This window comes from Cottoperca gobio, unplaced genomic scaffold, assembly GCF_900634415.1.
Source record: "Cottoperca gobio unplaced genomic scaffold, fCotGob3.1 fCotGob3_237arrow_ctg1, whole genome shotgun sequence".
NCBI classification, from domain to species: Eukaryota; Metazoa; Chordata; class Actinopteri; order Perciformes; family Bovichtidae; genus Cottoperca; species Cottoperca gobio.
Genome location: NW_021166863.1, coordinates 103,436 through 119,751, shown reverse-complemented (window position 1 = coordinate 119,751; position 16,316 = coordinate 103,436). Strand labels below are relative to the sequence as shown.

The 16,316-nt window shown below is 42.1% G+C and overlaps 1 protein-coding gene across 1 annotated transcript; it reads left to right on the top strand.

Moving 5' to 3' along the window:
• Positions 1–605: 605 nt before the first annotated feature.
• rsf1b.1 (remodeling and spacing factor 1b, tandem duplicate 1) lies at positions 606–16,001 on the top strand. Its single transcript, XM_029426772.1, is given in 14 exon segments — positions 606–876; positions 1,022–1,053; positions 1,056–1,121; positions 1,384–5,153; positions 5,383–5,652; positions 6,080–6,184; positions 6,271–6,350; positions 9,427–9,481; positions 9,564–9,670; positions 10,741–10,808; positions 11,164–11,377; positions 11,459–11,661; positions 11,746–11,925; positions 13,006–16,001. Coding segments are annotated over 14 exon segments (5,997 nt in total). The 5' UTR covers positions 606–625; the 3' UTR covers positions 13,602–16,001.
• Positions 16,002–16,316: the final 315 nt, after the last annotated feature.

The following is a 16,316-nucleotide window of genomic DNA, read 5'->3' as shown; positions in this document are numbered from 1 at the left end:
GTGTGTGTGAACTGTAGTTTCTCTCATTACATGCAGCAGTAATCAGATTACTCTCCTACAACCAGCTTTATTCTGGAAGCATGGTTTATTAATATCTTAACTTCTTGTTATCGTTTGTCTTCTTCTCCTCTCCTTCTTCTCCTTCTTCTCCTTCTTCTTCTTCTTCTTCTTCTCTTCTTCTTCTTCTTCTTCTTCTTCTTCTTCTTCTTCTTCTTCTCTTCTTCTTCTTCTTCTTCTTCTTCTTCCTTCTTCTTCTCTTCTTTTCTTCTCTTCTTTCTTTTCTTCTTCTTCGTCTCTTCTTCTCTTTCTTCTTCTATTCTTCTTCTTCTTCTTCTTCTTCTTCTTGCTTCTTCTTCTTCTTCTTCTTCTTCTTCTTCTTCTTCTTCTTCTTCTTCTTTCTTCTTTCTTTCTTCTTCTTCTTCTTCTTCTTCTTCTCTTCTTCTTCTTCTTCTCTTCTTCTTCTTCTTCTTCTGCTTCTTCTTCTTCTTCTTTCTTCTTCTCTTCTTCTTTCTTCTTCTTCTTTCTTCTCTTTTTCTTCTTCTTCTTTTCTTCTTTCTTCTTCTCTTCTTCTTCTTCTTCTTCTTGAACTGAAGAAAGTTACATTTAAAGATGAATTCTAAACACGATGTTATGTTTAAACATCGTTCTGCCTCTCCTCTTCTTGCTCCAGTATTTGTGTGAGTGTCAGTTTGATGAAAATGTGAAGTTCAAAACGGCCATCAACGAGGAGGACCCCGAGAAGATGCGCCTGCAGCCGATCGGCCGTGACAAAGACGGTCAGATGTACTGGTTTCATCTGGACCAGGGTGACAACGTGCGCGTTTACGTGGAGGAACAGGACGACGCGGACGGCTCGTCGTGGAAGTGCATCGTCAAGTAAGCAGACGAAAGATTTTATACGGAACAGAAACACTGCATGCACTGCGAAGTTACATTTTATTTAAACGCTAACTATAAAAGCTGCGTGTGTTGTTGAATGTGGAAAAGAGATGACGACGTTTATCCTCTTTTCTTCCTGCAGAGATAGAAATGACCTGGCTGAGGTCGTGGCGCTGCTAAGACGCAGATTGACCCCGCGCTGTTAAAAAAAGATCAAGAAAATAAACCTGAAGGGGAAGAAGGTAAAGAATTACTTGTTTACAAGTTATTAATGTCACTTTCTGTTTTAACAAAATGAGCTCCAGCCTGTAAATAACTTTCTCCTTTAACATTCTCACACTGGCAGAATAATTCTTTCCATATTAACCCACTTTCCTCTGCTCTTCTTCTGTTTGGTCGCACAGTGAACTTCATCAAGTTATGTGGCGCCAAACCAAATGAAAGATTCCTTTCTCTAGTATTCATGAGCAGTCGTTGATCTTTTGTTTCATATCTACATTACAGGTGAAGTAAAGAAGATTGAAGACTCATCAGATGAAGAGAACAAAGACTCCAACAAGGCCGTCTGTCCAGTCTCACCAAAGACGGAGAGCGATGAAAAAGTAACACAGAAAGACGACTTGAAATCAGAAACGTCCGACGACAAATCGTCCTTGAATGGTATCATTGAAGGCAAAGCTGAAGCTGAGCTCGGTTCAGAAAAGCCTGAAGTGGATCTCAGCATCAGTACAAAAGCCCAGAATATCAAAGAAGAGCCGATGGAGGTGTTGGACACTAAAACAAGCTCAGCAACGAGTGAACCCGCCTCTGAGACGCCTTGTATATCAGTGAAGGCAGAAAAGGGAGAGGAGGCCAAGAAGAGCAGCGCGGAGGAGATTCAACAAGCTCTGAAGAACGACCAACAGGCCAAGATCCCTCTGAAGAAGAGAGGAATGAAGTTCAGTGAAGACTTTGAAAAAAACAGTGGAATCATAGTGCAAAACCCGTCTGTTCCTCAACTCAAGGAAGCTCCTAAAGCGGACCCGACTCCCGAGCAGACCAAGAAAGCACCGAGTGTAAATGATCACGTTAATGGTGAAGTTGCATCAGAGAAAAGTCTCCAGGGTCGCTCGTGCGCCGTCGTCGATAAAGAGCAGACGGCTGAACCAGCTGCAGGTAAATCTGTAGAAAAGAGAGACAATGATTCTCCATCCACAGAGAAAAAGGATGAAGCAGAGAAGATGACGGAGGGAGTTTCATCAGAGCGAGCAGACTCTGGCACAAACAATCCAGATATGCACGTAGAAAAGGAAAGCGCTGCATCAAAGGAAAAGAAAGAAGCTTTGCTTTTACCTAAAGACGTCAAAAACGCACCTGAGAAGTCGTCTAATCGTGAATCCAAACCATCAGCTGCAGAAGAGTCTCGTTCAGTCGACAGGCCGTTAAAGGGAACTGATCAAACATTAACAACTGGTGAGTCAGAGAAAGTCACATCCAAAGAAGTTGAATCAAAAGATTCACAGGAAAAACCAGCCAGTGTAGACGAATCACAGTCGAGTAAGACTGAAGAAACCAAGAAGTCAGAACATGTAAAAGACCTGAAGCAAGCAGAAACAAGTGATGCTAAACAAACAGCAACATGTGAAGCGAAAGAAAAGCCAGGAGTCATCAAAACAGCAGACAAAGATCCTGCAAAGAAATCTGCAGACTCTGAAAAAGCTGCATCAACATCTGTCATCACGACACGGAAAGACAGAGAGAACACGGAGACCCACGAAGCCACACGAAGTCCTACGATCGTTAGAAAGAGCGACAAACCAGGAATCGGTGAGAAATCAGGAGCATCCAACACTAAAGAGAGTGCAGAGTCTTCTGTCATTAGAAAGCTGGAGACATCATGTAAACCTGTCGAGAAGCACAATGAAGATGCAGAGATGAAGCCAGAGAAAGCAGCTGCAGCCTCCGAGACTAACGCAGAAAAGGCGGACAAGACGGAAGAGACTAAAAAGCCTGAAGATGTAAAGAAAACTGCCAACTGTGAGGACAGTGTGATGCGTGATGTTTCCCAGAAGAGGGACTCTGCGCCCGGGCCTGTGGAGGTAGAAGCAGTGGTTGTTAATCCTGATCTGACAAAACCACAAGAGGATGACAAAACTGAGATTAACTCGGTTGCACGTAAGGAAGTGACAGAGGAAGCATCTGAAGGGAAAGATGAGCCGTCCAGCTCTGTTGGGAAGACAAGCGTCTCTAAAGAACCTCAAAGATCAGACACAGATCAGGAAAAAGAGCCTGAAGATCAGCCTAAAAACATGGAGGCAGAGCGTCTGTCGTCAGAGAGTACAGAGGATGCAGACAAGAAAAAGGACACAGACAAGACAAAGGGCACAGACTTGGAAAAGAAAAAGGACACAGACAAGACAAAGGGCACAGGCTTGGAAAAGAAAAAGGACACAGACAAGACAAAGGGCACAGACTTGGAAAAGAAAAGGACACAGACAAGACAAAGGACACAGACTAAGGACACAGACAAGACAAAGGACACAGACTTGGAAAAGAAAAAGGACACAGACAAGACAAAGGGCACAGACTTGGAAAAGGACACAGACAAGAAAAAGGACACAGACTTGGAAAAGAAAAAGGACACAGACAAGACAAAGGGCACAGACTTGGAAAAGGATACAGACAAGAAAAAGGACACAGACTTGGAAAAGAAAAAGGACACAGACAAGACAAAGGGCACAGACTTGGAAAAGAAAAAGGACACAGACAAGACAAAGGGCACAGACTTGAAAAAGGACACAGACAAGACCAAGGACACGGACTTGGAAAAGAAAAAGGACACAGACAAGACAAAGGACACAGACTTGGAAAAGAAAAAGGACACTGACAAGACCAAGGACACAGACTTGGAAAAGAAAAAGGACACAGACAAGACAAAGGGCACAGACTTGGAAAAGAAAAAGGACACTGACGAGACCAAGGACACAGACTTGGAAAAGAAAAAGGACACAGACAAGACAAAGGGCACAGACTTGGAAAAGAAAAAGGACACAGACAAGACAAAGGACACAGACTTGGAAAAGAAAAAGGACACAGACAAGACAAAGGGCACAGACTTGGAAAATAAAAAGGACACAGACAAGACAAAGGACACAGACTTGGAAAAGAAAAAGGACACAGACTTGGAAAAGAAAAAGGACACAGACTTGGAAAAGGACAAGGAAAAGGGCACAGACTTGGAAAAGAAAAAGGACACAGACAAGTCAAAGGGCACAGACTTGGAAAAGAAAAAGGACACAGACAAGACAAAGGGCACAGACTTGAAAAAGGACACAGACAAGACCAAGGACACAGACTTGGAAAAGAAAAAGGATACAGACAAGACAAAGGGCACAGACTTGAAAAAGGACAAGACAAAGGGCACAGACTTGGAAAAGAAAAAGGACACAGACAAGACAAAGGGCACAGACTTGGAAAAGAAAAAGGACACAGACAAGACAAAGGGCACAGACTTGGAAAAGAAAAAGGACACAGACAAGACAAAGGACACAGACTTGGAAAAGAAAAAGGACACAGACAAGAAAAAGGGCACAGACTTGGAAAAGAAAAAGGACACAGACAAGAAAAAGGACACAGACGAGGAAAAGCTTGAAAAGGACAGTGAGAAACGCCTGTGTCAAGATGAAGAAAATAAAGAGGATTCCACAACAGAGAAACTCTCAAAAACAGATGAAACGAAAAAGGATAAATGTGCTGATGAAGCGAGTGAAACCTCGACCAAAATGGAAACGTCTGGTCCGGAAAATGTGAGCAAAGACAGCGACTGCAAAGAAGCTGATGGTAAATCCTCAACTGAAGCGAAGAAAGCGGACGACCCAAGCAAAGAAGCGGACCTCGCAAAGCTCGCTGACGAGGAAAGTAAAAGCAAAAGCGAAGAAGAGGACTCTGCAACAAAGAAAGAGGTGGCGAACTGCGGGGAAACTCCGACTTCCCGACGGAAACGTAAGCGCCCAGCGCACCGGAGGAAAGCCGTGCTGCAGAGAGAGAAGAGACTGCCGGATTCAGAGTCCGATACGAACACAGGGCGGTCTCTCCGAAGATCGCCGAGGATCTCCAGACCAACACCGAAGGCGGTAGAGATCCACGACAGGAAGCTGGAGAGATCTGCTCCTCCGGCTGAGAAGTGCGAGGACGACAAGGGTGAGAAAGATGAGGAGGAGGAAGAGGAGGTGAAAGCTGTTCAAAGGAAACCAAGAGAGAAAAAGACGGATCAGGAGGGTCAGCCCAAATCTAAGGTACGAATGCTCACAAATTCAAACTTAGAGGTTTAGTGGATTTAAAAACTGCACGTTCCCAAAACATGCAGCCATATTTGAGCTTTTTGAAACCAATGAGCGAGTTAAATTAAGAAGCATTTAAAAATGCCGGCGCCACTTTGCACAAACTGTCACTTCAATCAGTAAATTCTAGAGTTGTGAGCACGCAGGACTTCCTGTACTGAAGGTTAACATGTTCTTGTTTAAGGGGAGGAAGAGACGGAGGGTTCGGTGGTCAAACACACGAACACGCCGTAAAAAGAAAGGCTCCGAAGACAGCTGCGAGGAGTCCAGCGAGGAAGAGGAGAGCGAGGAAGAGGACGACAGCGACGAAGACTACAAGGTGGAGCGAGGCAAAAGGAGGCGGAATCGCAACCGAGAGAGACGAAGCTCGGACTCCTCGACGTCCACCGACGACGACTTGCCTCCGAATGACGACCCGTGCAAACATTGTGGTCTTCCAAATCACCCCGAGCTGGTGGGATATCATAATTATATTATCTATGAATCAATTAACCAGAAGTTTTCAAAACAGAAGTTACAAAGTGACACAGGCAGAAGCAGCGAGGGAGACAGAAGATGATGCGTATATCTGGGAGTTATCGAATTGAGGGAAAACAAACAAATTGAGTTTAAAATTATTCTGTCTACATCATAAAACCACGTCAACATTTTGGTCAAGATTCCTTTGAACTTTGAAGCACATTGAGTCGTATGAAATTATATATAAACAAATCTGCCCTTAATAAAGGCTTGTCACGTTTTCCCAACAGTCCAGATCCCAAAGACATTCAGTTTACAATATAACATTCATCAAATCCACGTATGAGTGAAGACTAGTTTAGTGTTTCAGCTAGAACAAAGATGTAAATGATTTATGGAGTTCTCCTCTGTCTCCTCTCCAGATCTTGCTGTGTGACTCGTGTGACAGCGGGTACCACACCGCCTGCCTGAGGCCGCCCCTCCTGATCATCCCCGACGGAGAATGGTTCTGCTCTCCCTGTCAACACGTACGTACCAGTACCAGATATTAAAGAAACAATAAATGGATTAAATATGTTCTAATGTTTCCCTCTTTGACCCCCCCCCCCTGCAGAAGCTGCTCTGTGATAAATTAGAAGAGCAGCTCCTAAATCTTGACGCTGCTTTGAAAAAGAAGGAACGCGCCGAGAGAAGGTGAGACATTTAGTGCCTGAACTTCTCATTAGTTATTTACTTTCCAAACTCTATAATCTATATAAATCTACTTATATATAAATAACTTTACCCGGAGTAGGCAAGCCACCGGTTTTCTGTTGAGAGCCATGGCCTCAGATTTTGAGGTGCTGATCCTCATCCCAACCGCTTCACACACGGCTGCGAACCGATCCAGTGACTGTTGAAGGTCACAGACCGATGATGCCATAACGACCACATCATCTGCAAAGAACAGCGACGAGATCCTCAGGCCACCGAACTGCAACCCCTCTCCTCCACAACTATGCCTCGATATCCTGTCCGTGAAAATCACAAACAGGATTGGTGATAAAGCGCAGCCCCCTCGACCCATACTCCCGCAGCACCTCCCACAGTATCACCCGGGGGACACGCCTTCTCCAGATCCACAAAACGCATGTAGACCGGATGAGCGTACTCCCAAGCCCCCTTGAGGATCTTTGCGAGAGTGAAGAGTTTGTCTGTTGTTCCACGACCAGGACGGAATCCGCAATGTTCCTCTTCAATCAGAGGTTCAACTACCGGCCAAACCCTCCTTTCCAGTACCTTGGAGTAGACTTTACCGGGGAGGCTGAGAAGTGTGATACCCCTGTAGTTGGCACACACTCTCTGGTCCCCCTTTTTAAATAGGGGAACCACCACCCCGATCTGCCACCCCCTAGGCACTGTCCCAGATTTCCACGCAATGTTGATGAGGCGTGTCAACCAAGACAGCCCCTCAACACCCAAACCTTCAGCATTTCTGAACGGATCTCATCAACCCCTGCGGCTTTGCCACTGTGGAGTTGTTTGACTACCTCAGTGACTTCCGTCAGGGAAATTAACGATGATCCCCCATCAGCTTCCAGCTCTGCCTCTACCATAGAGGGCGTGTTAGTCGGATTCAGGAGTTCCTCAAAGTGCTCCTTCCACCGGCCGATAACCTTCTCAGTCGAAGTCAGCAGGGTCCCACCCTTGCTGTACACAGCTTAGATGGTTCCCCGCTTCCCCCTCCTGAGGTGCCGGATGGTTTTCCAGAAGCACCTTGGTGCCGACCGAAAGTCCTTCTCCATAGCTTCTCCGAACTTCTTCCACACCCGCTGCGTTGCCTCTACCACTGCCCTTCTAGTCCTTCGGTACCCTGCAACTGTTTCCGGAGTCCTCCCGGATAACATAACCCAGAAGGACTCCTTCAGTCGGACGGCTTCCCTGACTACCGGGGTCCACCACGGTGTTCGAGGGTTACCGCCCCTTGAGGCACCTAAGACCTTGAGACCACAGCTCATCACCGCAGCTTCAGCAATAGAGGTTTTGAACATCGCCCACTCAGGTTCAATGCTCCCAACCTCCACAGGGATGTCTGAAAAGCTCCGCCGGAGGTGTGGGTTGAAGATCTCCAGGACAGGGGCTTCCCTGGACGTTCCCAGTTCACCCGTACTACCCGTTTGGGTTTACCAGGTCTGTCCAGAGTCTTCCCCCACCCCTAGATCCAACTCGCCACCAGATGGTGATCAGTTGACAGCTCCGCCCCTCTCTTCACCCGAGTGTCCAAAACATGCGACCTCAAATCAGATAATATGATTACAAAATCGATCATTGACCTTTGGCCTAGGGTGCTCAGGTACCACGTACACTTATGAGCATCCTTATGTTTGAACATGGTGTTTGTTATGGCCATTCCATGACTCGCACAGAAGTCCAACAACAAACGACCGTTCGGGTTTAGATCAGGGAGGCCGTTCCTCCCAATCACGCCTCTCCAGGTGTCTCCATCGTTTCCCACGCGTGCGTTGAAGTCTCCCAGCAAGACTACGGAGTCCCCTACTGGAGCCCCCTGCAGGGCTCCATTCAGGGTCTCCAAGAAGGCCGAATACTCCGAACTGCGGTTTGGGGCATAGGCACAAACAACAGTCAGAGTTTTCCCCCCATAACCCGACGGCGTAGGGAGGCGACCCTCTCGTCCACCGGGGTGAACTCCAACGTAGCGACGCTCAGCCGGGAACTTGTGAGCCAAGACTGTGCGTAGAGGTAAGCCCCACCAGATCCAACTGGTAGCGCGCCACCTCCCGCACTAGTTCCGGCTCCTTCCCCGACAGAGAGGTGACGTTCCACGTCCCCAGAGCCAGCATCTGCTGCCCGGGTCTGGTCCGTCGAGGTCCCTGACCATCACTGCCACCCGTGTGACAGCGCACCCGACCCCCGCGTTTTTTCCCATGAGTGGTGGGCCCACAGAATGGATGGATGGGAGGCACCACGTAGCTTCTTTGGGCTGTGCCTGACCGGGCTCCGTGGCAAACCCGGCCACCAGGCACTTGCTGTCGGGCCCTCCCTTTGGGCCTGGCTCCAGACGGGGGCCCCGGGCTTCCTCCGGGCAGGGTCTCTCCTTTCCTTTCCCTCTCTATCATGGGGTCGTTTTTTAACCATTCTTAGTCTGGCCCCTCGCCTGAGACCAATTTGCCTTGGGAGACCCTACCAGGAGCACTAGGCTCCAGACAACACAGCTCTCAGGTTCATAGGGACACACAAACCTCTCCACCACGATAAGGTGATGGTTCCCAGAGAGGGAATATTCAGTGCATATAGTAAACCTTTATTTTTACTTTTACTTTACTTTATTTATTTTACTTATTTTTATTTATTTTATTTTTATTTTATTTATATCTATCTAATTTATCTATTTTATTTTTGTAGCTAAACGCCAACAAATATGGATTGAAGCAGAATATTTGGTTAGATAAAAACAATAATAATAATCAATAATTTTTTTAATGATTACATCTTTTGTGACTTCGCTCTGTACAACACCACCGGAATCTAATACTACAAATAGTTTAATACTAATAAGTTTAGCTTAATCTTTATCTGCAACTGTCCAGAAATACTCACGACTATGACTTCAGCTCCTTCACAATAAAAGCTTTGCAGTGCTCTCAACATTCAAACACATGCTAATTATAATAACAAATAATGAAGAGTATATAGGTTTATAAGTGATTTATATTATAATTCAGAGCTTAATTGACATTAACAGACTGTCTTTATTAATTTTCTCCTCCAGGAAAGAGCGTCTCATTTATGTTGGAATCAGTCTTGAGAACATCATCACGCCCTCAGTAAGTACATCATGTGTGATTGATAAATACATATATTCACCTGTTGTTTGTAATAATAAATAACAACTGTCGCTGCTCACAGGTGGAGGAAGAAAAGCCAGAGATCATCATCAAAGAGAAGAAAGAAACGAAGCGCAGTAAGAGCTGGGGTCGAAGGTCAACGAGGACGAAGAAATCCATCAGCTACAGGTCTGTGCACGGATATGTTATAAGTAAATCACTCTTTTTAGGTGATTGTTATACGCTGTTATTTATTTATTTAGTTTTATTTTGATGGTTTTTATTTATTTAGTTTTATTTTGATGGTTTTTATTTATTTAGTTTTATTTTGATGGTTTTTATTTATTTAGTTTTATTTTGATGGTTTTTATTTATTTAGTTTTATTTTGATGGTTTTTATTTATTTAGTTTTAGTTTTATTTTGATGGTTTTTATTTATTTAGTTTTATTTTGATGTTTTTTATTTATTTAGTTTTATTTTGATGGTTTTCATTTATTTAGTTTTATTTTGATGGTTTTTATTTATTTAGTTTTATTTTGATGGTTTTTATTTATTTAGTTTTATTTTGATGGTTTTCATTTATTTAGTTTTATTTTGATGGTTTTTATTTATTTAGTTTTATTTTGATGGTTTTTATTTATTTAGTTTTATTTTGATGGTTTTTATTTATTTAGTTTTATTTTTATGGTTTTTATTTATTTAGTTTTATTTTTATGGTTTTTATTTATTTAGTTTTATTTTAGTTTTATTCTGATGGTTCTTGTTGAGATGATTTACTTACAGAAAGTTTTATTTTATAATATAAGACTAAGAAATTCACAAGTTCAGTCTAAGATGTAAGAAAACAACAAGTTTAGTTTAATGTAATTAATTAGAAGAGCTATAATATACATATATTTATTGCATACATAAAATTATAAAAGTGATTTATTTCAATATTTGTGCAAAATAAATCCACAAATTCAACCACAGCTGCCATGATGTGTGTACTTAATATACATACAGTATTAGTATGCATGATAAATATATAATATCTTAAAGTATGTAGCGTCAACATTTTTAATATATGCACAGTAATAATGCTGTATGAAGAATACTGTGTACTAATGATATAACATATAAAGTATAAATATGATAACAATACATTATTACAGTAAGTAATGTAGTGTACGATATATTTATGTTTAGTTAGAAGAGTTGTGTCTATTTGCAGTTTTCTACCACCCATAAAATACAATTGACAATTTTAATTTGACAGATTTGATGAATTTGACGAAGCGATCGAGGAGGCGATTGAAGAAGACATCAAAGAAGCGGAGGGTGGTGGTATGAGGACCTTAATTCTTACTCTTTTGTTGTTTTGTTTTGTGCTCCACTTTGGAAAATTGTTTGTTTTGTCGACACAAATTGACAATTTTGATATAAATTTGAGTTTCTGTTAATTAATTTGCTTTAGAGGAGCTACCTTCTGTTTCCCTCTGTGCTCAGTCTTTATGCTAAGCTAGCTCTAGCTTCTTATATAAGTTAAGTTTTATTTATACAGAATAATATCACAAATACACCTTTGATTCAGATAAAACTGTATAAAGAAATGTAACAGTTTGGCCTGAAAGTGACGTGTTTCCCAAAATCAAACTGCTCCCTTAAGATCTGAGCAGTGACGAGGAGTGTTTTGCAACAGGAGCTGGTCGCGGTAAAGACATGGCCAACATCACAGGGCACAGAGGAAAGGACATGTCCACCATCCTTCAAACAGATGAGGGTAAGGAGAACGGCAAGCCGCCACGCCCCCCCGCAGGTCAGCCCAGGAAGAAACGCCGGCGACTCAACGACCTGGACAGCGACAGCACCGTGGACGAGGAGGAGAGTGAGGAAGAGTTCCGCATCAGTGAAAGGTACGAAACGGCGTGAAAAGAGTTCGCTCGTCGCACTGAATCAAATAAAACGCTTACGTTTGTTCATTTCTTCCGACGCAGCTCTGAAGAAGAGTTTTTCGTGTCGGAAAATGACTCCGAATGTGAATCGGAGATCGACTCCAACAGCAGCGGCAAGCATCGTAAACCTTCGCGGCGCAAGAAGCCGCCGAAACGACGACGGAGCGGCAGGAAGCGGCGAAGACCGAGAGGCTACTCGGACGACGAGGAGGAGGAGACAGACGAGGAAGATGAAGATGAAATGGGTACGAAGGTCACGTTCGTTAAGTATTGATCCCTGTTTTAGCCACACGAGTCTTTACACTCTTGTTTCTAACTCGTGTGTCCAGCGACTGAAGGCTCCAGCGAGTACAGCGACAGCGATCTGGACATGAGCCGGCGGCGTTCTCGGCGCAGTAGGAAGGCGCAGGTGAACTACCACGAGACGTCCGAGTCCGAAGGCTCTCAGGTGGAAACCAACCGGACCAGAATGAAGCCCAGACCCAACATGGACAGCTCCGACACAGAGGGTCAGTCAGAAGCACACAGCACCACAACAATAATAATAATGATACTAATAATAACAATAATAATGATAATAATAATAATAACAATAATAATAATAATGATAATAATAACAACAATAATAATGATAATAATAATAGTAATAATAATAATAATAATAACAATAACAATAATAATAATAATAATAATAACAATAATAATAACAATAATAATAATAATAATGATGATAATAATAATAGTGATAATAATAACAACAATAATAATAATGATAATAATAATGATGATAGTAATAATAATAATAATGATAATAATAATAATAATAATGATAATAATAATAATAATGATAATAATAATAATAATAATGATAATAATAATAATAATGATAATAATAATGATAATAATAATGATAATAATAATAATAATGATAATAATAATAATAATAATAATAATAATAATAATGATAATGATAATAATAATAATAATAATAATAATGATAATAATAATGATAATAATGATATAATAATGATAATAATGATAATAATAATAATAATAATAATAATAATAATAATGATAATAATAATAATAATAATAATAATGATAATAATAATGATAATAATGATAATAATAATAGTAGTAATAATAATGATAATAATAATGATAATGATAATAATAATAATAATAATAATAATAATAATAATAATAATAATAATAGTAATAATAATAATAACGCCATTTTCTAATCTGTCATGTCGTTGATAAAGTTTAGGAGAAAAAGCTTTTTAAGAACTTAAGTTGTAGACCACTTTTCAAAAAGCTTTACACATTAAGGACATAAAACGGCAATAAAGGAGAAAACTTCATCCGACACAATCAAAGAATCTTTTGGTGAAACACAACTTTACACATTTGTTACGCGTTAAAGAAATATAAATCAGATGAGGCTGAATACGCACTGCTGTCGTTATGATGATAAATGAAGTGTATTGTTGGGGAGGAGGTGAGTCACAGCTGTGTCTGCGCTGGAAACATGCAGCTTCTAACGCTAACGTTAGAAACTAACGGCGTCTCTCGTTTTCTTTTTCCAGCGAGTTTCTCCAAAGACTCTGAGGAGGAGTCGAAGGAGCGGAAGGTGAAGAGGAAAGCCGACTCCTCAGAGGACGATTCCCGGGACCGGCGCCGACGTATTGCTTTAAAACGCAGGAGAGCCTCCGAGGACTCGGACTCAGACTCTGACGAATCGTCGGAGGAGGATCGCCCCATCCGTAAACGCGTGAACCGCATCGACTCGGACGACTCTGACGAGGAGGAGGAGAAGAAAGAGAAGGAAGAAAAGGAAGAAGAGGAGGGGGAGCAGAAGGAGGAGGAGAAAGCAGCTGAAAAGCCAGACGAGGAGTCAAAGGGAACAAACCCAGTGGACTGCAAGCCGGTGGAGCTTCCACCTACCAACGGACAGAGCCCGATAAAGAGCCTCGAGGGCCTCGTCAGCCGGCCCGCCGCCGCCGCTGCTCCAGGCCTCACTACAAACCCAGAGGCTCCCAAAAACATCAGCGCCACACCGGCCGCTGCCACGGCACCAAACGGCCTGGCTGGCCAGGAGATGGCGGCGCAGGACGAAGACGAAGACGACCTGTTAGGAGTCACAGACCTCGTGGACTACGTCTGCAATAACGAGGATTTGTAAAACAAAAACAAAACGGTGTACTGTTTCATTTTTTGTGGTATTGTATTTTTATATTGCTTAACTTTATTATTCCCTCCCCCACCAACACTTCCTCGTCGTCCTTTTTAACACCTGGACCGTCTGACGCTGTCCCTGTGGGATCGTACTACAAACAAGGGCGCCAAACTCAACTCTCATTGTTTGCTGATCCGTTCTCGCCGCATCCTCCAGCTCTACTGCCAAACCGCCTCTGTAAACGCTCACGTCTCCTCGCATCGCCCCCCGTTCTTCATTCTGTTGCATCAAAGATTTAAAAATGTTTTCCTGGCATTGAAACAGTTTAATGTGTCGTCAGACGGCTGTTTGAGTTCTGAGCCGCTGGGACTGTGAAGATATAAGTCATTCCATTATCGATTTAAAGTTCTGGCCGTCTGTTTTACATAACGAGTAATAGTTTGACATTTTGGGTGAAGTCTGTAGGTTATCTGTAATGTGACCCGGGATTTACATCATTTATCAAACTTCAGTAGACTTCATCAGCACATTTACATTTATTAAATCAACAAATAAAATGCAATATTAGTTAATATCATAAAATAATATAAGTAATCATGACTCATCGTCGTCCATATAACGGCAGATTGAGTCGTTGAGCGTTAGTGGTGCGGGTCGGTGCATGTTGTTAGCCAGGCTAGCTGTTTCCCTCCGTTTCCAGTCTTTGTGCTAAGCTAAGCTAACCGGCTGCACGACTTCTATAACGCTCCGATACGTGCCGATATATCGAACTCCTGAAATCCAGTCATATTTCCCGAAATGTCGAACTTTTACTTCAAACTATTCTGGCTTTTATGTTTTTACACATTTGTGAAAGCTGTAGATGAAACCTTCTAGACTAATAACTAGTCGACCCCCCCCCCCCCCCCCCCCACATTTAGTTGAATGATAGAGTAGCTTTTGTATATTGAACACATATCTAATTATTTGACCTGCGCTGCCATCAGTGTCTGTGGTGAACCCTCTGTTCATGTAATCATGTAAACATCATCCCTCCTAATCTAGTGTCCTGTTATTACCTTTATGTGATTTCTGTTTTTTAATATTGTATTTTTTTGTATATCTAAACTTTTAATTGTTGTTTCTTTGAGCGAATGTAAAGTGTCTTATTTTCTTTGTACATTGTCCTTCAAAAACCTGCAAAGCCGCAGCTTTTTATTAACACTACGCTCCAAAACGCCCCCCCCCCCACCCCCCGTCGTGTTTCCATCCACATCATCTGTTTCTGGTCACCTTGAGGTTGCAGTAAGCCGCCCGACTTCCAACACCCCAAAACCAAATCGAGATTGTGAAAAATAAGAAATTGTCAGGATGCAGTTTTTGAATGAGGGAAATGTACAGAAAAACAAAACCAACCAATGACGTCGCGACCTCTGCTGGAACCAGTCTGTGTGTATATCTGTCGTTTCTTTTGCTGTAATATATTTAGAGGCATTTTTTTTTTTTAATCATGGAAAAATATATTGGGCAATTCTTTGGGATTGCATGTTTCTATTAGTTTTCTTTTTGTAGGGAAGTAAAATCAGCACAACGGTTGTTTTTTGTAACAAAACAAGAAAACTTTGGCATGTTTTTAAAAGATCTGCTGAGCTGTTGAAGTAGGAAATCACAGAAAGCTCGGAAAGCATGCGCTGACCTACTAAAGGCATGTTACAGAAGCGTGGGGGGGGGGGGAGGACGGATTATCATATAAAGTAATCTAGTACAGCAGAATCTGATTTTAAGAGCGAAGCCTGTTTGTAAAATATTTTGTAAATTAGTCTCAGCATGGTCTTCACAGAGGAAAAACCACTCTATTTATCATACCGTTTTGATACCGGCGATGGCCAAGACATGACTTTCCGAGACAAAAAACCCGATAAGTGCTGCTCGCGGTGCGCACAACTTGGGCCTCTATACACAAATATTTAGCTTTTAGATTTAGCTGGACAGAATATAGTAAACCCAACTCCACAAATGTACAAATAGAAGTGTGTTTTCTGGTGGGTTGAGTCAAAGGAATGTGGATGTCTGTGTGCTGTATGTAACCCTGTTTTTAAATGCTCCACAGAGATATGGAGAGTATTAATATGTATCTCACGGTTATGAAATAACCTGTAGCAACACCTGCAGAGAAGAGAAGCGCGCGCAGAGAAATAAAAAGGCTGCGATGGGATTCAAGTCGGTGCCAATGACTGAAGTGTTAACAGAGTTCACTATTTACCTCATGATGAATCTGGGAGGAACGACGCCCTGTCCTGTTTATAGATGCTAGTAGACTGGTTGTTGGTGTTTTGTCTGCTCCTTACATTTTTTGTTAACTTTACTGTTATTTCATATGAATCTGATCTTGTACATTTGTCATAATAAAATGGGTTTCAAGCCTCACGTTGTTGCCGTCTTCTGCGAGTTTAATAAGAGCTGTGCTATGTCCCCTTTCTAAAACTGCTTTAAAATATTATATATTAATATTATTTACCACTGTCTTCAGTCCAGATCAGAAATAAATAGTTATTCATTTCCAGATTTTTAGCCGTTTAAATGCCAGTTTGTTTACATTTTGCAACAGCTTTTTATGAGTGTGTGTGTGTGTGTGTGTGTGTGTGTGTGGCCTGCGGACGTTGAGGTCATTTTACAGGTGAGCAGGATTCTCTCTGTCTGATCCGAACACACGTTACAGCAGCATCAATACAAATGATTAAA